Source organism: Larimichthys crocea, chromosome XXIV (genome assembly GCF_000972845.2).
Source record: "Larimichthys crocea isolate SSNF chromosome XXIV, L_crocea_2.0, whole genome shotgun sequence".
Classification (NCBI taxonomy): Eukaryota; Metazoa; Chordata; class Actinopteri; family Sciaenidae; genus Larimichthys; species Larimichthys crocea.
In genome coordinates this window covers 5,366,221-5,394,188 of record NC_040034.1, presented here as the reverse complement: position 1 = coordinate 5,394,188, position 27,968 = coordinate 5,366,221, and the positions used below count along the sequence as shown (strand labels likewise).

Below are 27,968 nucleotides of genomic sequence, written 5' to 3'. Positions count from 1 at the left end.
TTAATTTTCAAACTTTATTTGAGAGTTACATCACAATGACATCATCAGAGTTCCTTTTAACATACAAAAATACAAACTGTACAAACGTTTCCATCGAACGCAGCTTCAAATGCCGGAGTGAGCACGAGCAGAGTCCACCCGAGTCCAGGTAAGTCCAGGTGAGTCCACCTGAATCCTTAAACTTAAACATGTTGACAGCAGCTCAGTGTTTAACGTTTGTTTAACGTTTGTTTAACGTTTGTTTAACGTTTTCTGATGATGAAAAACTATTACAAAATCTGAGCTGGAAAAAAACCCAACAGGAAATGAAAGACCGCTTGTTGCCGTGGTCGCTCGTTGCCATGGTCGCTCGTTGCCGCTTCAGTTTAAACTCTAAATAAAAACATCTGTAAACATAAATGAAACGTTCGGAGTGATCGTCGTGGAAAAAGCTGCAGGGCTCTGATTGGCCTTCACATGCGTCACATGTTTCTGACATCATCATCAGTGCTGTGTGATGTCAGCTGGCGGGGTTTCCTCTGAGGCCTAGAGGAACGAGCCTCGGCATCGGCCTCCACGCGGTCCCGCCCACTCCCTCCTCTGTGGCTTCGTGGTTGGTAGCAGAGTCCGTCACCTTGGCCCCGCCCACCTTCATCTGCAGCAGAGGGGGCGGAGCCAGGACGCCACTTGTAGTGTTTTCGTTAGCGGGCTGCGGTCCGTTGTTAAGCCCCGCCTCCACTGTCTCCAGAGTAACCGTGTCGTCAGAGTCAGAGTCCAGCTGCAGGAGCCACGGGTTGTGGGCGTGGCCTTCGTCCTGTGGCCCCACCTCCGAGGACAGTCTCCGTGGTGACGGTACGCCTGTTGTCGTCGCCGTGGTGACGACCTGCTGGTTGAGGAAGACTATCTCATTGAGCAGTGAGGTCAGACACTCGCTGTCCGGAGCCCCGCCCACCATGACCTGGTTCTGGTCTTTGATCCGATCTGACCCGGCAGAGTCCACCTGGGGGGGCGGAGCCTCCGGGACCAGGTGATGATGTCGCTGCAACAGGAGGTCTGAAATACAGAACAGAGTTTGAACCAGAGCCAGAGCGTGGCCACACCTACAGACAGTGTGACTTCAAAATAAAAGCATGTTGAAGAGGGCGGAGTGACGGGGAGTGGGCGGTACCTGATGGAGGAAGCGTCTGCAGCGCCATCAGTGGGTTTAGGGACAAGACCGGTTGCCCCGGCAATGCTGCACCAACCAGGGACAGAACCTCGGCCGGTACCAGAGCCAGAGATTCTGTCAGGAGACAAAACCAACAATTCATGATCAACCAATCGAAGACATTGACACGTAAAACCAATCGGTGGTCAGCATCAGGTCAGGTGGTCGGTCTTACCTGCCGTAGTTTCTGGAGGTGTCGTGGGCGGAGCTTGTTTCCTTCTGTGGGACAGGATGTTGGGGACCGTCCTCGGCCTGTCCCCCAGCATGCATGATGCATTGTGGGAAACAGACGGTGTCGTCTGCAGGCTGCTCTGAGCTTGATGGACAGGTGTGAGGGTGGGTGGAGCTTGTCTGAGGTCGGAGGACGTGATTATGATGTCATCGACGGCTCTGCTTGCTGCTGCTTCTGCTGGCAGCTGATTGGCTGATTGATCAGCCGTCGTCTGATTGGACGACAGGTGCCGCAGCTCGCTCAGGACGCTCTGCTCACTTTTACCTGCAGACAGACAGACCTCAGGTCAGCGAGTGCCAAGAGCTACTGTCAGCGTCTATCGGACCGGAACCAACAGAACCTCTGAAACCAGCAGAATACAGTCCACTGAGGTGGTTTTAGACTTGTCTTATAAGACTTGAGACTCGTCTCAGTCTGTATCACCTCAGGAGTGTATCATTATTCCCTGTTGGTCTCAGAGGCTGTGCCTGAATCTGGTCCGGTCTGGTCCGGTTCTGTTCACCTGATCTCTGGCAGATCTCTCTGACGTAGGCGTCTCTCTGCTGGCTCAAACACGTCTTCAGACTCTTCAGTCTCTCCTCGTTGTTCTGCTCGGTCCAGATATCCTGCTGGACCTGAAACAGACGTAGTCAGAGTCTACAGAACACCTTCAGGTGAGCACAGGAAGTGATGTCACAGTGAGTCACCTCAGGTGTTACCTGTTTCAGCTGACGTCTCTTCGGACAGTTTCTGCTGTCGAGTGCTGAGCAGAGCGTTTCGATGGCGGCTGTGATGCTCTGAGCGTCATCCATCTTCTTCACACTCGACCTGCCGACACACCGCCAGTCCACAACCATTATCAAACCAATACCTAACCTTCAGACAACCTCCACACAACCTTCTCATACCTGACAGGTATCTAGTGTTCCTGTAGCGTTGACACAACGTTCACAAATAAACATATTAACAGGTAAACTAAAGCTAACTACCCGCTTTGCCGCTCGTGATGATCAGACAGGAAGTCCACGCTCGCCGGCTTCCTCTGAGCCACAATCAGCTGACTCTTCTCCACCACTGTTTCCACGGCAACACTGGGGACCTCCTGACACACACACACACACACACACACACACACACACACACTTCCTGTTACTGCATGTTGTTGAACTCTTCTTTAAACTCTGACAGCAAACATTTCGTACGTTATGTGTCGCCATGGTGACAAGTTTCTCTTCATCTGATGGGATCATCTCCTCCAAACGTCTCTGTGACACAGCCTCAGGTGAGCTCACCTGTCCGCTCGCATCACAGCGCGCCATGGCTTTCAAGAGCCTGCTTCTCCTCGCCATCAGCCTCCTCTTCTGCTCCTCCAGGCCTGCCTCGACCTTCGTCAACACCTGGATCACCTGCACGGCCTGAAACACACACACACACACACACACACAACGTTAAACAAACACACACACACACAATGTTACACAAATGTTCTGGTGAGGCAGCAGCTGGTTTGATGATGTAATAATGACAGACAGGAAGTGGGCGGGACCTTTTTGAGCATGCTGTGTTTGGACGTGATGTCACTCAGACCGACGGTCGTCCTCAGACCTTCAAACAGGCGATGCAGCCGCACACGCCGCTTCTTCTCCAGCACGTTATGAATGTGACGCTGCAACACAAGACAGCGTTCAGGCAACGCTCAGGCAACGCTCAGACTACACTCAGACTACGCTCAGGCAACGTTAAGACAACGTTAAGACAACGCTCAGGCAACGTTAAGACAACGCTCAGACTACGCTCAGGCAACGCTCAGGCAGCGTTAAGACAACGCTCAGGCAGCGTTAAAACAACGCTCAGACTACGCTCAGGCAACGTTCAGGCAACGTTCAGACAACGCTCAGACAACGCTCAGGCAACGTTCAGACAACGCTCAGACAACGCTCAGACAACGCTCAGACAACGCTCAGGCAACGCTCAGGCAACGCTCAGACAACGTTCAGACAACGCTCAGACAACGCTCAGACAACGCTCAGACAACGCTCAGGCAACGCTCAGGCAACGTTCAGATGACATGTCAACTAATGAAGGTAAGACTGTTCTCATTCAGCTTGTTAGCGCTTCCTGTTAGCGCTTCCTGTTAGCCTCTCACCTGCATCTCTGAGGTTGTCTCTCTGTCTTTGTCGCCGTCCGTCTCGTCTCCGATGGTCGACGTGTTATCCGCCTGTTCTCCATCGCTGCCCGATGAAATATCCACCGCATCCGCCGACTGCTCTGCCACGGCCACCGTCTCCGTGGTAACACGCCACGTCTCGTCTTCCACACAGATGACATCCAGGTCTCCCGGGTCGCAGGCGGGCTCCGGCGCCGCGCTGATCCTGTCAACGGGGGGGCACGGCGTGGGTACAGGTGTGACCTTTGACCCTGGTGGAGGGGGTGGAGGTCTGGTGGCAGTAGTTTGAGGTGAAGCAGGTTTCTGTGGGACTAACACCTCACCTGGACCCACCGGAACTGCAGACGCCGTTACTGTTTTGACCCCGAGCTCCGCCCCCTGACCTGCGGAGGGTTTGAGGGAGATGAGGTTGACCGGGGAGGCGGCGGCGGCGGCAAACGGGTGGAGGAGGGTAAAGGAACCCGGAGCTACGTTGGTGCAAGGGGTGGGGGGAACTTTAGCACAGGTGACAAGGATTGGTTCCCTGCTGGAGTTGGTGGGGAGGATTTTAAAGGTGCACGTCTCTTTATTGGACAGGAAACTGTGGGCGGGGCCAAGCTGGGAGGGGGCGGGGTTCACAGTGAAGGACTGGAGGCCAGACAGAGAGGGGCGGGACGGGGACGTGGTCACTGGAAATGTCTGATTCAGGACGGGAGTCTCAGGAGACGCTACAGGGTGGACAGAGGGGGAGGGGCCTGGAGGGGGAGGAGACAGAGAGGCGGAGTCAAAAAGAGCCAATGACAGCGTGTTGGAGGTCAGGTGGGCTGACTCACCTCTCGGAGCCAGTTGGTTGGGGTTGAACGGTTTTAGCTGGCTGATGGGAACCAGTTGGACCAGTTTACCATCCGGTCTGCGGTAGTACTGGACGCCCGGCACTGCTTGGACCGGCTGCAGGACCATCCGCTGACCGGGGGTGGTGGGCGTCACAGCGGGCGCCGGAGCCTTCCCCTGAAGACCCGGGACCTGAACCATCAACAGCTGGGAGCCTTTAGGCGGTGGATTCACGTTACCTGGCATGTGGTCAGAGTTAACGGGAGCACCAGGTACCACCCTGACCTGACTAGCCCCTCCCGTGGGACGGACGAACACTTTCACCGTGACAACCTTTGACCCCGCCCCCTCAGGTGCTTTACCTGAAGGCTGGTCAGACGAGGCGGCTCGTTCGACTTTCACTGGAGCTGGCTGAAGCACTGTGACACACAGACAGTCGTTAGAGACGCTAACGCTTCAGAGTAACATTCAAACAAATATTGACTAAAGGTCAGAGGTCATAAAATAAAGAGGGCGGTCTGTTCACCTGTAGGCGGTGCTGGGATGGTGAGCACCGCGACTGCCGGTTGAGATCTGGGTGGGGGGTCAGCAGCAAGGCCAGAAACCGCCGAGATAACTGGGGAGGCGGCCTGAACGGTCGAGCCTGTACTCTGGTTCTGACGAGGTCCAGAGGCACAGGAAGTGGAACCTTGTTGATTCCTGTTGGACCCCACCCGGCCTGTGAGATACGCTGCCAGCCGGTTCGCCGGGTGGAGCGCCCCCATTTTCCCCAACTGGATCTTAGCCAGAGGATAGAACTTCCTGTTTACCTGAAGAGACAAAGAGGAGGTCATCACATAGCACACTAACGTAGCTTCCCGCTAACGTAACTTTATTCTAACGTAGCCTCCCGCTAACGTAACTTTATTCTAACATAGCCTCCTGCTAATGTGGCTAGGATAAAGTTCGGTGGAGTTACCTGGACCAGGTGTTCTGTCCCTCCTGGCTGCTTCCTGTTGGCTGACAGGAAGCCGGCAGGGGAGATTCCTGTGAGGAAAGGCAGCGCCATGGTAACCATCTTCTTCTTCTTTGACCTCACTTCCTCTTTTCTGCGCTCTCTCCCATCATGCACGTGGTGAGCTGTTGAGTCCATGTCCTCCTCGATGTCCTCCTCCTCCACCTCCCGCTGCCAGTCTTCCAGAGGCCCCGCCCCTTCCTCCTCCACCTCCCGCTGCCAATTTTCAAGAGGCCCCGCCCCTTCCTCCTCCACCTGTCGCTGCCAGTCTTCCAGAGGCCCCGCCCCTTCCTCCTCCACCTGTCGCTGCCAGTCTTCCAGAGGCTCCGCCTCCCTGGCCACCTGATTCAGGTGTACCTGCTGAGAGACACAGGGTGCATTCACCGACAGTCATGGATGGACATGGATAACGTGAGCAGTCCATTAAATCAGAACCAGGTTCTGGTTCTGGCCTACCTGCTGTTGTTTCATCGCCTTCCGTCTCCCGTGTCGTGGTGGCGGCGGTCTCACAGGTCCTGCTGGTTCTTCCCGCTCCAGTCTGGGTCTGGAGATGTGGATTTTGTACTGGATGCAGCGGTCGGCGCCGCTCTCCTCTACCGTCTGACTGATCGGACTGATGAGGTACTTTTTGATCCAGAAAGGTCGGTCCAGTCGGTCCAGGGCCATCCGCTCACACAGCTTCTTCAACACCTGGTTCCGGTCGGCGTCACTCACCCATTTACACTCCGCCAAGATGATCAGACGCTTCGACGGCTTTGGCAGCGGTTCTGCTGGAGGACTCTGGGTCTGATCCAAGGAAGCCGGCTCACCTGGATCACCTGCTAAAGAGTCAAACGTTAGAACCCACAGATCCACATCAGGCCAGGTCAGCTGGATGTTTACATTACAGGGTTAGGGTATTAGTTTCTGATCCGGGTTTGATCCACACTCAGCAAACCCACCTGGAGGACTGGATCCGGTTCTGAGTGTCGGGACTCTCTTCCTTGAAGGTTTCAGACGAGTTTTAGACTTCACGGCTATCAAGTCCTCCTGAAGGAGAAACAGACTGCTGTTAGCTACTGTTAGCTTAGTCTGTTAGCTGCTGTTAGCTACTGTTAGCTTAGTCTGTTAGCTGCTGTTAGCTTAGTCTGTTAGCTGCTGTTAGCTCAGTCTGTTAGCGGCTGTTAGCTACTGTTAGCTCAGTCTGTTAGCTGCTGTTAGCTCAGTCTGTTAGCTGCTGTTAGCTACTGTTAGCTTAATCTGTTAGCTGCTGTTAGCTACTGTTAGCTTAGTCTGTTAGCTACTGTTAGCTCAGTCTGTTAACGGCTGTTAGCTACTGTTAGCTCAGTCTGTTAGCTGCTGTTAGCTACTGTTAGCTTAGTCTGTTAGCTGCTGTTAGCTACTGTTAGCTTAGTCTGTTAGCTGCTGTTAGCTACTGTTAGCTTAGTCTGTTAGCTGCTGTTAGCTACTGTTAACTTAGTCTGTTAGCTGCTGTTAGCTACTGTTAACTTAGTCTGTTAGCTGCTGTTAGCTACTGTTAGCTCAGTCTGTTAGCTGCTGTTAGCTACTGTTAGCTTAGTCTGTTAGCTGCTGTTAGCTACTGTTAACTTAGTCTGTTAGCTGCTGTTAGCTACTGTTAACTTAGTCTGTTAGCTGCTGTTAGCTACTGTTAGCTTAGTCTGTTAGCATGTTAGCTCAGTCTGTTAGCTCAGTCTGTTAGCTCAGTCTGTTAGCATGTTAGCTCAGTCTGTTAGCTCAGTCTGTTAGCATGTTAGCTCAGTCTGTTAGCATGTTAGCTCAGTCTGTTAGCATGTTAGCTCAGTCTGTTAACATGTTAGCTCAGTCTGTTAGCTCAGTCTGTTAGCACGTTAGCTCAGTCTGTTAGCATGTTAGCTCTACCTTGTGGGCCTTCTTCCTGTACGCTCGGACTCGGGCACAGCTGTTCCGATTGTCGGCTCGCTCCTGCAGAGAAACAGAGTCAGACCGAGCACTTCCTGTTCCTGTGACCTCATCAATGCTGGTTTCAACCAACCAATCAGATGACAGATCAGAGACTCAGGTACTGAGGTACCTTTACTCATCTGTGATAGAACCAGATTACTTACAGTGGGTCGGGACCGGGATGCTGGTTTGGGGACGTGGGTTGGTTCTGGATCCGAGTTTTCGATGTCCCTCTTCCACAGAGTCCGTACCCGCTCGGCAGGCTGGGAAACACTTTCCGCCTCCTTAAGAACTACAAGTGACAGGGTTTGAAGTCAGAGGTCATGTGATCATCTACGATGTACAGACTGGACTACATTACCCATGAGCCTCAGCACATGAACACTTACTGTAGGCCATCTTCATCCTCCGCTTCCTCCTCCTCTTCTTGTTGTTAACGTGGTGGGAGGGGCTGGAGTCGGACCCGTCCAGGTTCTTGAGGAGGACCACCTTCTGCTTGAGGCAGCTGCATCCCAGCATGCACTGGGGCCGGCCGCAGTGGCTGATCCTGGCGCAGTGGGCCAGACTTGAGCAGACGCAGCCGAGCCGGCAGAAGTCGTTCAGGCAGGGCGGGGGCCGTCTCCGGATCAGCTGGATGGGAGCGGTCGGGTTCTCCCTAACGAAACCCTGAAGAGGAACCAGAAGAACCAGATTAACTACTCAGTGGTCTTCCCCTTAGGTCGGTATCCAGACCGGATCGGACCAGTACCTGAGCTGTGATCTCACCTGCAGTGTGAACAGTGATGTCAGAGCAATGGCAGCCCTCTCCTCTGTGATGTTGGTTCTGGGTCGGCCCTCCCACACCACCCCGTCTTCCAGGTCCTTCTGTCTCAGCAGAGTCCGGGTCATCACGGGTCCTCCATCCCTCTTGCTGGCTTCGTTGGCAGCGGCGGTCCTGAGCTCAGAGTCCGACTCCAGTGGCGCCATGTCCTCGGAGATGACCGTCATTGTGGACCGGTGGGGGCTGAGGGTCTGGGACGAGGTCTTGGGTTTGAGCCTCTTCCTCCTCTTGAAGGTGGGCTGCTGAGAAGACAAAGAGTCTGGGTTCTGGACTCCATGCTGTTCATGGACCAGGTCAGAGCCGGCTGGACCCAGTACTGGTGTACAGAGTAGTGCAGCTGCTGGTTCTGGTCTCAGTTTGTGTTTTGGACCTCTCTGCTTGGCGTTCTCTCTCCGGGATGTTCTGGACTCCTTCAGGCTGAGTTTGTGTCTCTTAGAGGGTGGGATGAACCCGGATATGAGGTCCGATGTGGGGGAACCGGTCTGCTTCTTCAGGACGCTGTCGAGGGTCCGGACATAGCTGGAGCTTCTGGTGGGCAGCTCGTAGACCAGCGGCTCCTCCACCGGCTGAGAGAAGCTGGCGGCTCGCTCGTCGATTAGCCGGCCCTCGTTCTCCAAGTACTCGTCCAACATGTCGCTGCAGAACGCTGACAGGTTCTTCTTCTGTGGGTCACAACCGGAACCAGCTGCAGGACCAAGACAAAAGGACAGGAGAACAGCTGATCAGTCACATGACTTCCAGTTTAACAGATTACTTAGGTTAGCTGCTAAGTCACCTTCAGGTTTGGGTGGAGCCGGAGCAGGCGGAGCCTCTGATGGAGTAAACTTTTCTCTCCAACCTTTAATCTGGGTCACATCTGTAGTTTTACCTGTTCTGGACACGAACGCTGCACAAACACCTGCATACAGACAGACAGACAGACAGACAGACAGACAGACAGACGGTCAGCTATAAATCCAGCTCCAGGCTCTGACAGAACAGAACCGAACTGAGTTAACTGACCCTGAGGTGTTGGCATGTCCTGGGTCTGCGGCTTCACCTGGACTCCAGCAGGCGGGATGGGCAGGCGGACTCCCAGGTACTGCAGATCTATAGCCAGAGTCGAATCCAGCAGGTTCATCTTCAAACCGACTGAGTCCACAAAGAAACCAGAACCACATCAGTCAGCTTCTTCAAACAGTTTGTTAGTCTTATTAAATACAAACTCAGACCTAAGACTAAGAGATCAGCATGCACTTCGAAGTCAGACCAAGACCGGCGAGATCAGACAAAGACCAGTGAGTGCTCCGAGGTCAGATGAGCAGACGTACCTTCCTGAAGGACTGGGTGGATCACCTGTCGGTGTCTCATCAGCTTCAGGTCTCTGAGAAGAATCTTCTCAAAGGCGATGATCTTCTCCTCCAAACTCTTGGCTGTCTCTACTGAAGAAGAAGGACTTGATCAGGCGAACAAGTCTACCACAAACCATTAGCCTATCTGACAGTTTACTAGCCGTTTGTAGCTAGTTCATGTTATTGTAGAGGTAAACAGCTAGCTTAGCACAGTTCCTGTTAACTTACAGGTTTTTAACACCAATAAAACTAAACTTTACTCTGACGCATCGTGCTGACACACCTGTGAAGGTTCAAGGTTAAATCATGTGATTGGCTGTCGGGTTATGGGCGTGTTTACTTGTGTGACACTTGCCTTTTTTCATGTTTCCGTCTCTGACATCATCACCTCCGCTGACTCGCCGTCGCGGGGGTCGAGACTTCACGTCCAGACCAGCTTGTAGTTTCACCTTGTTGTTGACGGTAAGTCTCTTTAGATTCACGATGAGTTCAGGGTGGTCTCTCTTGAAGTTTGGGTTAGAAAAGTAATGGAAGGTCCCAATGTCCCCGGTGGGGTGGTGCTTGTTTTTGGCGGTTGGATCAGCTCTTCTGAAGCCATACAGGTTGAGCTGACGGACAAAGCTGGAGAAGTTGGTCGTCTTGAATGCATCTGCGTTGTCCGTGATTGGAGACAGGAACTGTCTCTCGAAGAGGTGGTGATCGATGACGACGACCTCGCCGTGCCCGTCCCAGCGGATGGCTTTGTTTGCAGGGTTGTTCACCAAACGCCACAGTTTGGCGGGAAAATTATTGGGGTTGATACTGTCGAGGAGCGAGATTCCTCCGACATCCGAGCTTTTGTCTATACAAGCAGAAACAGTTAGCTGGTTAGCCAGGTAATAATCAACCACAACACCTGTACTGCCACTTCTACAGGTATGAAGCAGCTAGCTAACAAATCAAACTCATGTACCATTCTCAGGTGTGTCAGAGATTTGTCGCAGGTGAACGTCATGTGTTGTCTGAGGCGGTGAATCTGTCTCTTCAGGTGCATCCACTACGTGAAGCTTGAGCGCCTCCTGAAAGTTTCAGACATCATATTATCAAGGTGTGCTCATGTCACCTGGAGGATCTCCTCACCTCACAACAAGAAACAACTAACAAGTATTCCTACTTTAAAACGTGTTGACGTTAGTATTTTGTACTTTTTACTCCGGTCATGTGACTCATGACGAGCAGCTTAACACCAGGATTCAGATCAAACATTCGTCTTGAGAGACGCTCAAAGCTTAGCTTGACTTTGAGTTCGCTTCTAGTTCCTGTTAGCTACTAATTCTTGTTAGCTTCAAGTGAGCTGTATGTGCCTGTTTCTTTCGGACCTGATTTTCTGACGTGATGTATCAGGACGAAAAGAATCAACTATGTTTCAGTGAGACTGTTGCAGCCACCAAATGAGATGCTTATACATCTATTAAAAGTTTCCTGGTTTTGTCCACTGCACATGCTTACTGGAGTTTCCTGTTTGCACAGAGTCAAGTTTTACTAACATAAAATGGATCTGACTCTTGACGCCATTGGACACATTGAGCACTTTGCACCTCATATTGAGGTTACCTTTACAAACAGCACAGTTGTTGTTACCTTCGAGGTGAACGAGATAAATAACTGCTCCTCCACTTCCTCTAGGTTAGGCTGCATGCTCGTGTAGGTGGCGTCATCGGTCTTCTGATCCGGATCTTTCTTAGCAAGCTTTCGCGGCTGGGACTTCTTCTTGTGTTTGCAGGGTTTGTTGGCCGGGGCTGGTTGCACCTGCTGAGAGACCTCAGGTGTGTTTGTTTCTGCTGTAGTTGGAGGCGGGCAGGGAGCAGCCACTGCTTCTGTGTTTGAGAAGTCCACCTCCATGCCGAGGTCATCGTCAGTGGAGAAAAAGTGCACAAGGTCAGTGATTGAAGGCGTGGGCGACAAACCGTCTCCATCTAATGAGGAGAAGGTCGGAGACAGTGGCAGCTGAAGAGCGAGGGGGGACAGTTCAGTGGGGAAGGGCAGCGACTGTTCGTTCTCTTGAAATGATGGAACGGGACCGGGGTGAGGTGTGGAGGTGTCAAACGTCTGTGGTTCATGGTGAGAGGCGGTTGGGGAAGGCAACAAAGGTGACGTAACAGATGGTAGAGTTAGAGTCTGTGGTGCGGGCTGAAATGGTGTAAATGAAGTGTCTATGTAAGGCTCCAGAGGAGGCAACACTGTATGCCATTTAAACACAGAAGCCCCAGAGCCTTCAGGGTGTGGAAACTCTTCAGGAGGTACCACCTTTAGACTTGGTTCAGTCGTAGTGGAGTCAAGTTGTAAAGTTAACAAGGCGGGCATCGGAGGTAAAGGTTCTGGAGAGCTTGCAGGTAACAAAGGCTCAAAGCCAAAAGAGGAACACTCTGGGTCAGGCAGCAAAGAGTCAGACTCGTTCATAGAGTCTGGCGGTAGTGTGGAGGACTCTGCGATGGTCGAGGCTTGTGGCGAGATCGGAGCAGGTAACACTGTGTCGAGGAGTGGTGATGAAATGGGGGACAGAGAAGAGGTAGTGTCAGTTGCGGAAATAGTGGCTGTGGATGTACAAAATGGCTGATCTGGTTTGGGTAACACTGGTGTACCGGCTGGCACCGCTGGCTCTGTGCCGTCATTCTCAGCGACTGAAACAAAGTCCAGGACACCATCAGTTCTTGGTCCGTTTGGATCTGTGGTATCATCAGGACATGATGGACCAGAGAGCTGATAGGAGGTTTCAACGTCTTGTCCAGTCACGTTAAAAACTATTTCATCTGGACTCAAATGTGCACCAGTACCAGAGTTAGTGATGTCCTTTGATGGACCAGTTGGCTCTCCGATATGATCCAAAGGTTGACATTCAGTCTGTGATTCAGAGAGATTCTCAGGTGGGATTCCCAGGGGAGGAGAGTCTGACTTGCTCCTAGCCTTTTTAGATTTTGTTGAATGCTGCTTCAGAAACAAAGCAAGGGCTGGCAGGGGCAGAGGGGCTGGACGTTTATGTTGCTTTACGTTCACCTCTGATTGTTCTTCAGGCTTACATTGGCATCCATTGGAGTCCACAGAGGAGCCCTGGGATGCTGCATCATTACAGACCTCAAAGCAATCTGCTCTAAGATTGTTGCTGCAGTTAAAATAATTCAAACAGTCCTTGCCCTCCTTAACTTTCCTCCTTGTTACAGCAGCATCACCTTTCTTTGCAGGTGAACTTCCTCTTCGTGTCCGGACAGACTCCCTCTTAGAAACATCTTGTCCATTGCTCATCGGTGCTGTGGTTTTAGTGTTGGTTCGCTCTGTCCTGTGCGAGGTGCTGTTATTGATGCCCAGCTGCTCCAGGTTGCATCTTTGCAGAGAAACATGAGCCTCTCGAATGAGTTCAGAAAATAACTTTTGAGCTGGATGTGAATTACTGTAGAAGGAAATCAAACAAGACAATACAACAGGTTATAAATGCAACAAATAAACTGGTGTCACAGCTTAAGTATCACCCTCCACACACATAGAAGGACTTAACACTACAGGTATAAGAGGCTGAATGAAAGCTCCCAAAAACATCTCGGCACTTCAGACTAACGTAGGAGAAGCTGATCGTCTTCATTCCTCTTGCAATAATATAACTTCACTAGTACACCCTCCTACCTACTATTACCATGAACACTGTTTTGGGAACAAACTTCTTGGGGCAGAAGTATTCTGAAATGTAAACTGCATCCTCAACATCTCTGATCACGTTGCCTCAGTTGCCCAGTCAGGCCTCACCTGACTCAACATGCTACCCAGCTCCTGATCCAGGATGTGTTCACCTGTACCCCCTCTTCTGACAGACCTCCCAGCCTGCACAGTGAAACCTCGTCAGATGATCCAGAACGTGGTGGCTCGCCTGCTCTTCAACATGTTACCCCGCTGCTTATCGAGCTCCTATGTCTACCTGCAGCAGCCACATTAGACTCAAATCTCTAACGCTGACTACAGAGTAGTCTCCGGTTCTTGAACGTCCTTATACAGACATATGTTACTTCCTCCAGTGATCGATGCCTGGCTCTGCTACCCATACGCTCAGGACAATCTAAACTTTTCTTGTTTGTTGTTCCCTGTTGGTGGCAGATCAGGGGCGTTCCTCTCTACCTTTAAAACTCCTGAAGACCTCCAGCTCTTCAGAGAGGACCTCCTCTCCAACACTACTAACAACTGGACATGATACATCTGTCCCCCTTACTACTGGACCATGACTTTATGGGAGCAGACTTTATTGCTGGACTAACACGTCCTCGTCACTCTGACTGTAAGAAGAGTCAGATAAATGACTACATGTAAATGTCAACACTAAACACACCTGGATAACTGGTGAAACACTAAAATAAACCCACAGTAAGAACACAGGCTGTAAATTATGTAAAGGAAGATGGTCTTGACGTGCAACCTCTCTTGCAAACATTCATGCCATCTTCACTGTAAAAGTCGAACTCTTACCATGGACCATCCTCGGTGACTTTTGTAGTGGACTGATCTTTGTTAGTAGTGGATTTCATCTGAAGGTCATCTGACACCGAAGGTTTCGAGTCCACAGCTTTGAAGCTCCTAGGTTTGTGGTTTGCAAGCAAAGACTTCAAACTCTTCTTCAAAGGATGCTTCTCGCTTGTTGTTGTGCCTCCACCTTTGAGTGAGTCTTTGCCAGAGTTCAGTTTCAGTTTTAGGCCCCAGGAACTTGAGCTGTCCTCCTTCAGTCCTTTAGCAAACGGGTTGTACTCAACTTTAAGCTGAGCAAACCGCGAGTTCTGGTAGGCAGTGACCGCCATAAACTCAGTTTGTGGGAAAGTGAATGTGACGACACAGGGGCCGTTTAGCTTTATGTCTTTAGTAGCTTTGTCAGATTGGATCACGTGCAGTCGTGGTAAGTAGCGGTGCATCGGGTGCAGGATGGTGTTCCCCTCTTGGTCTGCAATGTTGTTTGTGAGCTTCAGTTTGTAAAAGGATACTGGATTCTGCATCCAGTGTTGACCCGTCGATGGGGACTCTGGATGAGCAAACGGCTGACTCTTAACGTGACATTCAGGCTTTCCAGAAACTTGCCAGCTCTTGCCGGTCCACCTGTAACGACTGTTGTCTAAAGGCTGAATGTCCATGATCAAAGAGTACTTCCTTGATGGCTGCAAGCCGGAGATCCGAAAGCGGCAGTAGGGGAACATCCTGCTGCCTTGTTTAGTCAGAATCATCTCTGTTCTGCATCTGAAGAACTCATTCCACATGCTGTTGTTGTCCAGTGTCACTCTGATGCCTTTGCAGATGCTGTCTGATGACAGGTTGTCTGACTGAGGGTTTGAACTGGCAGGGTGTCCACCAGAAGTCCTGATGGCTTCCTTCGATGGGTACATGTTGGGTTTACCCGAAATACCTGCCTCTTCGTTGGTTACACACATGCTTTGTTCCATCCCATCTTCGCTTGCCTTCCCTGGTTTGGGAACGACGAGGAGTACAGGTGGGTGGTCCCCTGCAGGTGCACCTGCAGGGGTGGTTTCCCTTTCCTGATGGAACACCATTCCTTTCTGCTTCTTGGTAGAAGCCATGAACAGATCGCAGACATCTAAAAGGCAGGAGGATCCTGCTTTTTATACATCTGTGCAGCGGTTCAAGACAGCATCCTGAAACACAAAGAAGATAAACTTAATTAAATATCTGACATGGTGCAACAGCCTCAAGGTCCTTCAACACAGGACTGCAGGAGGTAACCAAGCCAACGATCTCTTCACCATCGACTGCTTGATGAATTGCGATCCAAAGTTTGGAGTGCAACTGAGCTGGTTCTATCTGGTTCATATCAACAACACATAAGATGGAAATGTAGTTACGCATTGAATTTTACAGCATAGCAGGAAACCATACGCATCAACCACCACACCGACACCGAAGCAACTAGCTGTTGCTGATGAGTGCCTCCTCCAGGCCAAAGACAACAAAACCAGTGAGCGATCAACGTTCAATGTCTTCTGATAAACAATGACTAATCTGTCTGTGTGTTTATCTACTCAGCTGTGTGGCTAACCTGAACCCCAAAATTATCTCAGTCATTTAAAGTCTTCTGTCCTCCAGTGTCTGTCCAACACAAAGTCATGTTTTCAGGATTTTCAGGTATTCTTCATGGTATTTTAGTTTGTCATTTCCTGATAAACAATAAAAACTTGTTGATGATGTCATCCTGCACTCAGGGGGGCGTGTCCTAACTTCACATCCAATGAAACATTTTCTCTCTCCTGACTACCGAGGTGATTCACAGACTTCACGATGGAAACATTGATCAGTGTGGTTAGCTCGGTCAGCCATGAAGCTAACTGAACTGACTCAGCCCAGGATGCCAGGAGCCAAACCCGGCAAGAAAACCACCTACTGTGGTCACTGTTAGACCGGACACTGCCGGTTCAGAGGTTCTGTTTGGTCCAGCTGTGTTCACTGGAAGGTAGACGCTGATGCTAGCCCATAGCCCTAGCTGCAATGCTCACACACACTTGTCATTGGCTGCTGTAAACACCAATCAACATCCACCACAAGTCCGTCCTTTACAGGAAACGTGTAAGAAGAACTCTACTTCCTGTTTCATGAAGACTTCTGGATGTAACGAGACGGGCTGATGAGTTCAATAAAAAGGTTAATTTAACGTTACTACAGTGTTCTTCTGCGACATACCTCATTACACTAAACACTGAACTAGCTAACCATGTTGACAGTGACTGCGAGGGCCACGGGCACAGGTCACAGCTAAGCTAAGCTACGATGTGTCACCTTTGAAGTTCTGTTCGTTTGTTTTAAATGTGCGTGTTCGTTCGTACGCGCGTGTTCGTTCGTACGCGCGTGTTGTTGTTTACAGCTGTTTAGCTGAGCTAGCTGTCGTGTTTTAACAATCGAGCAACGGCCTGTAAGAGATGAAAAACCCCACGACGAACCAACGAGTCCGAGTCCGTCCAGAACGTTCAGAACGTTCTGAACGTTCTGAACGTTCTGAACGTTACCAGCTCCCGTGGGGTCGACTTTCCCCCATCATGCCTCAGTAAGGCTAACCTGCGCGTTGCGTGTAGCGGCAGCTGTAACCCGATGAACGACGTGTTGGACTGAGCTCAGGTGAATAATCCAAAGTTGTCTGCTGCTCCACCTCCACCTGTCTGTCTGTGACCCAGCTGTCTGTCTGTCTGTGACCCAGCTGTCTGTCTGTCTGTGACTCAGCTGTCTGTCTGTGTGTGACCCAGCTGTCTGTCTGTCTGTCTGTGGCTCAGCTGTCTGTCTGTCTGTCTGTGACCCAGCTGTCTGTCTGTCTGTGACCCAGCTGTCTGTCTGTCTGTGACTCAGCTGTCTGTCTGTCTGTCTGTCTGTCTGTGACCCAGCTGTCTGTCTGTCTGTGGCTCACCTGTCTGTCTGTCTGTCTGTCTGTAACATAGTGAGCTAGCTAGGCCTGATGCTGAGCCTCCCTCCATCAAACACCGCAGGTCAGCTGACCACGTGCTCGGTGACGGATTACCTTCTGCTTTGTCGAACACTTCGAGTATTTCGACGGTGTACCGTTAATCCAAGCGTTACCGTCTGTTTTCCCGCCGTACAGACCTCACCGACACACCGCGGATCTTTTCTAACCGAGGGGGGGAAGCTGCACGCGGTGTCCCAGCCGACGTCATCGCCGTCCTCTGCTCCGGTACTGCGCAGCCTCGGACGCCATCTTGCTGCCGCCACCTGGTTCAAAACTCGCCCGGCGGCTCAGCACCGACACCGGAGGACTGCGGGCCGGTACCGGCAGCGGGGAGAGCGGCGGAGCAGCGGGACGGTGTCCCATGTGGTGTAGATTCACCTCCACCCGTTGGACCGTTTATTGGATTATTAAAGCCGCTGGGACGCAGAGGACAGACGCCATGACCGGCCCGGTCAGACAGACAGACAGACAGACAGGCGGCTGTGTGCGCGAGACAGACCGGCGTTAACGCGGCAAAACGGACGGTGCGCGAGGCGGTGTGATCAAAGTTACAGCTAAATATGGACCGAACCATTTCCGGTCGAGCCGGAGACAGACAGAGAGACAGACAGGCTGTGTGTCGGTGAGACAGGCTGTGTGTCGGTGAGACAGGCTGTGTGTTGGTGAGACAGGGAGTGACGGGACGTTAACGTGCCGTTAAACGCTCCGGTACCGGAGCGGGTCGTCGGTCTTCCCGCCCCCGGCTCTTCTTGTTGTTATGGCGGCAATCCCCCCCAAAATGGCGTCAGTGGTCGGTGTGGGGGTCCTGCGGCTGAGCCGTACCCGGCTTTGAGCAGCCCTGCTCGGCCACATTTACACACACCGCCCGCGGGCTTCGTCATGGTTTAACGGGGCCGGAAGCTCGCGGCTCTGTTCCGGTTCGGTCCGACAGCAGACGGAACATCATACCGTGATGACGTGACACGGTTACGTCACAGCCGAACCGTTAAACTGGACTCCGTTTAAATGTAAGATGCGCTGCGTGTCGGTGTTGTGGATTACGGCGCATGCGCCGTGGGAAATGATTTTATTCATCCTCAGGTGGACCTTCAGCCCTGCAGGTGTGACTGATGGATCAGCTGTTTGTCTCCAGCTCAGACATGTCACACGAGTCATGATGGAGTTTATTTACAGCTATAGACCAGGAGCAGTTTGGGGTTCAGTGCCTTGCTCAGGGGTCAGCAGATGAACCTCAGTCCACGCTCCGGTCCCTGCTGGACTCGAACCGGCCTCCCTCCGAGTCCCTGCATCCTGAGCCGTCACTCACACCTCGTCAGTGTTCATGTTTTGTGTGTCAGGGCGCTTTAATTTGAAATGTTTCCTCCTGTGTGTGTCGTCACCGTGGTGATGTGAGCGTGACGTCATCAGCTGCTGGTGTACACATGAATCTCTGGAGGAACCACTGTGACACAAACAACACTTTATTCAAGTTCAGGTTCATGTCGACAAACAGACGAGCTCAGAAAAATCAGTCAAACAGAGAGCGTCACGCAAAAACAGTTAACCAAGAAAACATCCCACATGACGACCTGACTAACATACATGTTACACATAGACATACATGACTAACACACACGTTGAGACTCTAACACACGTTTAGACTCTAACACACACGCTTAGACTCTAACACACGTTTAGACTCTAACACACGCTTAGACTCTAACACACGCTTAGACTCTAACACACATGTTGAGACTCTAACACACATGTTGAGACTAACACACATGTTGAGACTAACACACATGTTGAGACTAACACACATGTTTAGACTCTAACACACACGTTTAGACTCTAACACGTTTAACACGTTTAGACTCTAACATGTTTAGACTCTAACACACATGTTTAGACTAACACGTTTAACACATTTAGACTCTAACATGTTTAACACATTTAGACTCTAACATGTTTAGACTCTAACACGTTTAGACTCTAACATGTTTAGACTCTAATATACATGTAATATAACATACATGTTCACTGTCAGGTCTGGTCCCATGAAACCTTTAAAAACATGGATGTGTTCTGGTTGGAGCGTGTGGATGCAGCAGGTTAAAGGTGGTGTTCAGCAGGCCGCCCCCCCCCAGTGTATGTAACATGTGTAACATGTATTTGATGAACACGAGAACAAAATAAGTTAAACTGGATTAAAGATCATAAAAACAAATTCACATTAAAATTCAAACAGAAAGCAGCGACCTCATTATTCGACCAATCAGCTGTGAGTTCTGCTCTAAACAAACATGTTGGCGTGTAACGGACGTTCGACGATCATACGTGACATAAACACTGACATCATGTGACTCATTAAAGGCTTGTCAGAACTCACAACAACAATAACGACGATTTTCTTTGCTCGTCGCCTGATGACTCATCTGCAGTAATTAGATTTAATTATTAATCATGTGACAGCTGAATATTTTCTACATGCATGAATATTAAAGGTGAAATTAACCTGAGTCTGATGATCCGGCAGAAACACAAATATTAAAATATTTCAACCATGTGATGCTGAAACGATGTCATCGTTTACTTTGTTCTGATTGGACCAAACTGTGCTGATGTACCTGAAAACACACCTGACACTTCCTGTATAATAACACGTGTTGCCTTCAGGCTCCGCCGTGTCAGTTGATAATGTGAACACTTCACACGATGCATTCAGGGACGTTAAAAGAACATGAGATTCATTCATCCTCTCAGACAGACAGGTGGAGGACAGGTGAGGGACATGTGGAGGACAGGTAAGGGACAGGTGAGGGACATGTGGGGGACAGGTAAGGGACAGGTGGAGTGACCATTAAACACAGCGCGTTGTGTTTAAGGACCTGTTGAAATATTTCGGATGATTAAACATCGTCTGATCAGACACTGGTTAACGAGTTAACAGGCTGAATACTGTAACAATGGTTTGAACCTATCACACGGCTCTGTTCAATACTCGGCTCTGATTGGTCGGCATTCAGTCTGTTGACCTGACACCGAGTGTTGGTTGGGTGGGATGATTTACAGCTAGCTCCAGAATAGAGCTTTTATTTTGAAAAACTCACTTCCTCTCCAGTTCAAGGACTGCACGACGTTTGAGGGCGTCACCATGGAAACACTGATCAACACAAGAACTGATCGATTAACGGAGACAGATTCAATAATTTCACTGACTGAGTCTTTAAAGTTCTCATGAAACAGGAAGTACAGCTAACGGCAGTTAGCGACATTAGCACTAGCTCCTCAGTGTTAGCTGTGTTAGCATGTTAGCTTAGCTTCAGCTGATCGATGTCTCCATCATGAAGTCTGTAGATCCGCTCGGTGCCGTCACGGTCTCCGAGGCTGTGCTCGACCCGGTCCGGTCCGGTTCCAGGGAGACCCCTCACAGTCACTCATGGTGGATCAAACAGGAAGCACTCTGCTCTGGCGGCATCACATGATCCACCTTCATGTCCGTGTGGTCACATGACACCCTGACAGAAGCTACGCTAGTGTGTGTGTGTGTGTGTGTGTGTCTCCACCCGCCTGCTGCGGCTCCGTGCCATAAAGTGAGCGTCTCTCTCTGATCAGCTGAGGAGGAGGAGGAGCTCTGTGATTGGTCAGACATTAATGATGATGTCGTCCTCCTCGTCTCGGACCTCCATCGACCCGCCCCTCCTCCCTGCTCCTCCTCCCTCCTCCTCCCCCTGCTCCTCCTCAGGAGCTCCACAGGGGCCGATGATGTACCTGTAGTCTCCTCCGATGGCGAGCGCGGCGGCGGACCCCACCATCAGCCAGTCATTCTCCTCGGCCTCCGCCCTGCGCTGCCAGGGGACGCTCCAGCTCGCCGCGGCCTCGTCGGGCCCCGCGGCCCCGTCGTCCCCCTCCAGGTTGACATAGAGTAACGGCTCCTTCGGCGGCGCGGCGGGCGACAGGCTGAGCCACAGCGCCTCCAGCTGGACGACCAGCTGCTGGAAACTGGGACGGCATTTAGGGACGGGACTCCAGCAGCTGTGCATGATGTCATAACTGACAGACACCACAGAAGAAGAGAGAGGTCGTTACGCCGGAGCTACCACGTGTGTGTGTGTGTGTGTGTGTGTGTGTGTGTGTGTATCAGCCTGTCTGTGTGTGTGTGTGTGTGTGTGTGTGTGTGTCAGCCTGTCTGTGTGTGTGTGTGTGTGTGTATCAGCCTGTCTGTGTGTGTGTGTGTGTGTCTGTGTGTGTGTGTATCAGTCAGTCTGTGTGTGTGTGTGTGTGTATCAGTCAGTCTGTGTGTGTGTGTGTGTATCTGTGTGTGTGTCTCAGTGTGTGTGTGTGTCTCTGTCTGTGTGTGTGTGTGTGTGTATCTGTGTGTGTGTGTGTGTGTGTGTGTCTCAGTGTGTGTGTGTATCTGTGTGTGTGTCTCAGTGTGTGTGTGTATCTGTGTGTGTGTATCTGTGTGTGTGTGACTCACATGTCGTCTCTGCAGTCTGGAGGTTTCTTCAGTCGCTCTCCTTTGATCAGATACTCGTAGATCTCAGAGTTCTCCACGCCGGGGTACGGCGTCTGACCACGAGTCATGATCTCCCACATCGTCACGCCAAACGCCCACTGACACACACACAGACACACACACACACATATTTAAAGATTAGTGACACGGTAACATGGTTTAACCCTCATGTCCTCCTCACTAACCTCTGCACACCTTCATGTAAAATGTACACGTCCAGACAAACTGCTGTAAAATGGTCACATCAATATTTATTTCATAAATCTCTGAATCAGCTTCAGACTTCAAACACTGAATAACTGTCCTGACTGTAACTTTAAATGTCAGTTTATGATTGGATGATTCATTATTTATCACATAAAGGTGGATGTGCTGTTGGTGCTGTCACAGTCTTGATGTGTCAAACATGAACACACTGATTTGACTGCATTAGTATTTTTCATGTAGTGTCAGATTCTCCCTCTGGACACCGTCGTGACCAAAAACGTCTCATTGACTTCCATTCAAACATTTATTAATGTGACTGTCATCACACGATCAAACCGTTCTGTGACGTCAGCGTCTCATTGGACTAAAGTCACATGTGACATTTTTACTGGATTCCACCAGATTCAACCATTTTCACACTGTAGGCTGATGCATGAAGTTCTTTATATGTTCTGTTAGATTATGGAGCCGTGTGACCACCAGGGGGGGCAAGAGTGTGTGTGTGTGTGTGTGTGTGGACTGGTGGTGGTATGGTTATGGGGACACAAACTGGTTTCCACAGTCACATCATGGGGACCTCTGACGGTGTGGGGACAAAGAAACAAAGTCTCCTGAAGGGAAACTCTTCTACATGAATGCAGGAGACCTGAAGAAGCCTGACCATAAGTCATGTTTACTGTGTGTGTGTGTGTGTGTGTGTGTGTGTACCACGTCGCTCTGTGTGGTGTACACGTTGTCACTCAGACTCTCCAGTGCGATCCATTTGACGGGCAGTTTGGACACTGAGCCTTGTCTGTAATAATCTCCACTGTAGATCTTCTTAGACAGACCGAAGTCCGCTACACACACCGTCATGTTCTCGTCCAGCCTGAAACACACACACACACACACACACACACACACACATTACATTGTGAACAGAAAGGTGTGTCTGGTGTTGTCCTGACAGCTGATTGGTTGGTGGACTCACATGCAGTTCCGTGCAGCGAGGTCTCTGTGGATGATGTTCCTGCTGCTCAGGTACTCCATCCCACGAGAGATGTCCAACATGAACTGTAACAGAGTCTGCAGAGACAGGTCCTGATGGGACAGACAGGGGGACAGACAGACAGACAGACAGACAGACAGACAGGAGGACAGACAGACAGACAGGGGGACAGACAGACAGACAGTCATCAGTCAGTTTGGGTCATACATTGAGAAGTCATGTGACATTAGAGGACTTTAACTGGTGAAACCCGAGGTGACTTTTATTTTGAAGTCGTCACAGGAAATGCAACCAAAGTGTGAACAATGGGAACAGTGAGGGGCACACCCCCACCTCCTCTCGTCCAATCAGATCACAGCTACTCAGCAACAACAGGCTGAACAGTGTCCAGTTACATAATGAATGAATAAAGATTAATGACCCGTGACAGAGAGCAATGATCAGGATAACTGTGTCTGTCTGTCTGTCTGCATGTCTGTCTGTCTCTCTCTCTCTGCATGTCTGTCTGTCTGTCTCTCTGCGTGTCTGTCTGTCTCTCTCTCTCTGCATGTCTGTCTGTCTGTCTCTCTCTCTCTCTGCATGTCTGTCTGTCTGTCTCTCTGCGTGTCTGTCTCTCTCTCTCTCTCTGCCTGTCTCTCTGCATATCTGCCTGTCTGTCTCTCTGCGTGTCTGTCTCTCTCTCTCTCTGCCTCTCTCTCTGCGTGTCTGCCTGTCTCTCTCTCTGCCTGTCTCTCTGCATGTCTGCCTGTCTGTCTGCGTGTCTTACAAACGGCTGTTCTCCCAGTCTGGACAGCAGCAGGAAGGTGTGCAGGTCTCCGTGTTTCATGAATGGAAGAACCACCATCGGGATCGGCAGCCGCTGGCCATGACGCCGGTGAAGACTCACTCCTATTGGACAGGACAAACTGTCAATCACACCACCTGACCTTTCATCTCTAAGTTTGTGTGTGTGTGTGTGTGTGTGTGTGTGTGTGTGTGTGTTACCAATGAGCTGGATGACGTTGGGGTGGTGGAAGTCCTTCATGTAAGCTGCTTCCTTCAGACATTGTTCGATGTCAGCTGATGAGGTGATGTCAGCTGGAGAGAAACAGGTGAAACAGGTAAGACTGGACCGGACCGCACCGGACCAACAGTACCGAGGTGCTTTACAGACTTCATGATGGAAACACTGAAGCGCTAACTGTGGTTAGCCGGGATGCCAGGAGCCAAACCCGGCTAGAGAACCACGCCAGGAAACGTCAGACTCACATTTCAGCACTTTGACTGCCACCTTCTGGACAGACGAGTCCTCCATCTTCATGAGCGCCTCACGCACCGAGCCGAACTCACCTGCACAGGTACACGAGCACAGTCAGAGCCTGTCTGAGGTGTGAACAGGTTGGAAATCTTTAAATGAGCTCACGTGACCCCTGATGCTAACTGAGCCTGGAGACAAACGTGTGTTGCTGTGTTGACGTGTTGACGTGTTGCCGTGTCGATGTGTCGACGTGTGGACGTGTGGACGTGTGGACGTGTGGACGTGTTGACGTGTTGACGTGTGGACGTGTTGCTGTGTTGACGTGTTGCTGTGTTGCTGTGTCGCTGTGTCGCTGTGTCGACGTGTCGCTGTGTCGCTGTGTTGACGTGTTGACGTGTGGACGTGTTGACGTGTTGACGTGTTGACGTGTTGCTGTGTTGCTGTGTTGACGTGTTGACGTGTTGACGTGTTGCTGTGTTGCTGTGTTGACGTGTTGCTGTGTTACCTTTCCCCAGCATGTGTCCCAGTGTGAGCAGCCTCTCTGGGATCAGGACGTCCTGCAGTTTGTTCTTCAGCTCATCGTTTATTCCCAGACTGTCCACTGGAGGGAGACACACCATGAAAACAGATCAGACCTTTGCTGCCTACTTTACCCACAATGCAACTCCCCCTTTCATGGTGTGTGTCGTGGCAAAGAAGAGAGCAGCTGCAGACTCGAGTGACATCACTTGAGGAGGAACTTTTAGACGTCAGTGTTTGTGACGTCCAGCAGGGGGCAGCAGCTCTGATCAAGTCCTATGGTGAAATGACCCTCAGCCTTCACACTGCACGATCAGAACCGAGTCCAGATGAACACAGGTGACCTTGACGACCCACAGGTGACCTCGGAGATCCACAGGTGACCTCGGAGATCCACAGGTGACCTCGGAGATCCACAGGTGACTTCGGAGATCCACAGGTGACCTCTGCTCTGGTGTGTCCATGAGTCTCTTGCTTCTCAAGACCTCGGCGACCCTGCAATACCCAGACTCCCACCTGTCTGTCAGTCTTCAGAATAAAAGTCCAGGTGAAGTTGAGCACCTTGAACAGGTGCTCTGTGCCAATCACAGAGAAGCTTCAGACTGACTCACTCTGCAGCATCACCTGTTCACCACCAGGTGTCACTCAGTGGGCTGTGTCGGACAGATGGATTTGATTGGCCGAGAGGCAGCAGGTAATTAGAGGCCAGCCAGTCGACTCTATCAATACAGGTAGCAATGTTTCCTGTCAACACTGTGTGTGTATGTGTGTGTGTGTGTGTGTGTGTCTTATTTTGGACTCACATGTTGACTCCTGCTGATCAGAACACGACCTGTTGAAGGATCGGGCCGCCGTGAAGGAAACAGAACTCTCAGGACCCGGAGGCTTAAAGGCCGAACTGAAGGAAAGAAGAATCTTTAGACAAACGTCACACGTGTACAGGCGTGTTGAGGCGTGTTGAGGCGTGTTGAGGCGTGTTCTTGGTCTTCGTACCCAAACTGCGTCTCTTTCCCGCGGCGGTGAGCGATCACAGCGAGCAGCAGTCCAATCACGGTGGCCACGAGCAGACCGAGCAGCACGCCGACCCACATGTGGCTCCTCTGGACCTGGGCCTGCACTGAGGCGCCAACAGGACGTCATCAGGTCATTAAACCAACCAATCGGCATCGATCACATGTGTGAAAACAGACGTGTATTTGAGGCATGTTGTCTACCTGAGGCGGGCAGCACCAGCACCGGAGAGGTCCACGGTCCACAGCCCACCGAGGTGCAGGCCGACACCTGGAAGGAGGTGTTAAGGAACCGCCCTCCTCCGGACAGCCGGGCCCAGTTCTCCTTGAACAGCAGAGGCTCCTGCACGCGTGTTAACGCAGACACGTTAACACAGACACATTCAGAGGTGTATGTGTGCTCAGGTGAGTCTCACCTGTGGTTCTCCTCCCAGAGTCCACTGCAGCTTGTAGGCCAACAGTTTGCCGTGCAGCTCGTCGTCCTGCAGCTTGGCCCAGTTCAGAGACAGCTGCTGCTCCGACAGCTCAAACGTCAGATTCCTGGGCGCCACCGACGGCGCTGAGAACGGCAGGAGACACATTCAGATACACGACAGGTGTCAGTCACCTGTCCTCTACGGTCTACACTCACCTGTCCTCTACGGTCTACACTCACCTGTCCTCTATGGTCTACACTCACCTGTCCTCTACGGTCTACACTCACCTGTCCTTGTCAGGTTTAATTATATCATTAATATTAATTAATACCCATTACCCATAAGCCCTTTCTTTGTGAGTCTCTACAGAAACACGCCTGTTGGCATGGAAACTGTTTACAGACAACAGACAATCAGTAACACACACACACACACAGGCTGGTCTGAGATCAGTGCAGGTCACACGGCAGCCTGCAGGCGGCGCTGCAGAGGCTGCAGACTGCTGAGGCCGCACACAAACAAAAGCTGATTGTACGGAGAGGACTGGAATCTACTGGATAACCTCCAGCTGGAACACACACACACACTCTCACACACACACACACACACTCTCTCACTCACACACACACTCTCACACACACACACACACTCACACTCACACACTCTCACACACACACACTCTCACACACACAGAGCAGCTCTCAGTAAATGAAGGCTGTGAACTGGTTCAGGCTGAAAACACTGAGCTGGTCCTGTTTATGTTCCCCAAAGCATTATGGGAGCTGTAGTTCCAAAGCGTACAGCTGATGACATCATGTCTCTTACCTGCCTCAGGTGTCTGGAAGTGCAGCCAGGGGGAGAAGGGCGACGCCCCCACCTCGTTAACACACGACACTCTGACGCTGTAGTTTGAGTGACTCCTCAGACCGGACAGAACCTGAAGGTGAGGAGGAACCAGAACCTCCTGCTGAGGGAGGTCCAACCTCTGGACCCACCGCCTGGACACCTGAGGAGGAGGAGGAGGTGGAGAACAGCTGATTCATAATAAATCATTTTCAGATGATCAGTTTACAAATCTGTGTGTGTGTGTGTGTGTGTGTGTGTGTGTGTGTGTGTGTTACCTGGAGGACGCAGGTGGACAGCTCAGAGTATCCTGTGAATCCTGGTTTCCATGACAACGTGACATTGTTGTCCACCATCCTCAGGACCTGCAGCCCGACCGGAGCCGCCGGCAACACTGAGACAGACGGACGGACAGGTCACTAAACGGCAGTTATCACGTCACGTCTCCGTCACGTCTCCGTCACGTGTCCGTCACGTCACGTCTCCGTCACGTCTCCGTCACGTCACGTGTCCGTCACGTCTCCGTCACGTCTCCGTCACGTCTCCGTCACGTCTCCGTCACTCTGTCTCCCACCGGGACGTTTCAGAGCTTTTTCCTCCAGACTTTGTCGACTGGCTCAGATTTTGTCATTTCATTAGTTTCTCTTTTGTCTGTTTTACCACCGGCAGTTTGCATGGGGTGTTTTATTTTGAAAATCCACAGGTTCTCTGTTTCTCTGTCTGGTTTCCTGTCAGCTCGAGCTGCTCGTGGCTAGAACCAATCACTAGAATCACTAGAACCACGGCGCACACGCAACGCTGCGCACACGCAACGCTGCGCACACGCAACGCTGCGCACACGCAACGCTGCGCACACGCCCTCATGCGGCGCTGAGCTCACCTTTGATGTGAACGGTACCGGTCCGAGACACAGAAATCCCTCTGAGGTTCTTCGCCTCACAGTAGAACTTCACACTGATGTTCACGCCTACAGACAGAGAGACAGACAGACAGAGAGACAGACAGGCAGAGAGAGAGACAGAGAGAGAGACAGACAGAGAGAGAGACAGACAGACAGAGAGAGAGAGAGAGAGAGAGACAGACACAGAGACAGGCAGACAGACAGACAGACAGACACAGAGACAGGCAGACAGAGAGACAGACAGGCAGGCAGAGAGAAAGAGAGACAGGTTGTTGTGTGTTAACAAGTCTGAACTCGACTCCACCCGTCAGGAGTGACCTTTAGTTTAATTCCAGCGCTCACATGTGACTCACACACCAGACTGTGAACACACTGAGCTAACAGACTGAGCTAACAGACTGAGCTAACAGACTGAGCTAACAGCAGCTAACACACTGAGCTAACA

General features: G+C 51.2%; 2 protein-coding genes across 9 annotated transcripts in view; both read right to left on the bottom strand.

Moving 5' to 3' along the window:
• Window positions 1-18,686, bottom strand: mgaa (MAX dimerization protein MGA a). Of its 8 annotated transcripts, XM_027274911.1 has the most exons (27): window positions 16,959-18,686; window positions 13,925-15,093; window positions 11,060-12,863; window positions 10,392-10,497; window positions 9,795-10,280; window positions 9,419-9,529; window positions 9,111-9,239; window positions 8,884-9,006; window positions 8,054-8,793; window positions 7,678-7,954; window positions 7,453-7,580; window positions 7,247-7,309; window positions 6,310-6,397; window positions 5,825-6,189; window positions 5,333-5,728; window positions 4,901-5,183; window positions 4,737-4,793; window positions 4,377-4,613; window positions 3,544-4,298; window positions 2,944-3,063; window positions 2,600-2,812; window positions 2,387-2,499; window positions 2,117-2,225; window positions 1,921-2,032; window positions 1,362-1,682; window positions 1,148-1,261; window positions 1-1,032 (listed from the first exon to the last, which is right to left on the bottom strand). In XM_027274911.1, the coding sequence occupies exons 2-27, from the start codon at window positions 15,016-15,018 to the stop codon at window positions 500-502; spliced, it is 8,877 nt and encodes a 2,958-aa protein (XP_027130712.1). In that variant the 5' UTR covers window positions 15,019-15,093; window positions 16,959-18,686; the 3' UTR covers window positions 1-499. The 8 variants fall into 8 exon arrangements, with proteins under 8 accessions (XP_027130712.1, XP_010754125.3, XP_019114420.2 ...); XM_010755823.3 differs by having other exon boundaries at window positions 4,377-4,793; XM_019258875.2 differs by having other exon boundaries at window positions 4,377-4,793; window positions 9,419-9,526.
• The window catches only part of tyro3 (TYRO3 protein tyrosine kinase), a gene marked incomplete at its 5' end in the record, with an annotated part of 12,079 nt that continues 2,457 nt past the window's right edge, over window positions 18,347-27,968 (bottom strand). The window contains 15 exons of the mRNA XM_027274912.1: window positions 18,347-20,936; window positions 21,364-21,500; window positions 22,318-22,477; window positions 22,580-22,689; window positions 23,364-23,485; window positions 23,582-23,674; window positions 23,846-23,926; window positions 24,340-24,435; window positions 25,157-25,251; window positions 25,347-25,470; window positions 25,568-25,706; window positions 25,780-25,922; window positions 26,605-26,785; window positions 26,901-27,016; window positions 27,503-27,589. Coding sequence (XP_027130713.1) covers window positions 20,528-20,936; window positions 21,364-21,500; window positions 22,318-22,477; window positions 22,580-22,689; window positions 23,364-23,485; window positions 23,582-23,674; window positions 23,846-23,926; window positions 24,340-24,435; window positions 25,157-25,251; window positions 25,347-25,470; window positions 25,568-25,706; window positions 25,780-25,922; window positions 26,605-26,785; window positions 26,901-27,016; window positions 27,503-27,589 — 2,093 coding nt within the window. The remainder of the gene's footprint in view (window positions 20,937-21,363; window positions 21,501-22,317; window positions 22,478-22,579; window positions 22,690-23,363; window positions 23,486-23,581; window positions 23,675-23,845; window positions 23,927-24,339; window positions 24,436-25,156; window positions 25,252-25,346; window positions 25,471-25,567; window positions 25,707-25,779; window positions 25,923-26,604; window positions 26,786-26,900; window positions 27,017-27,502; window positions 27,590-27,968) is intronic.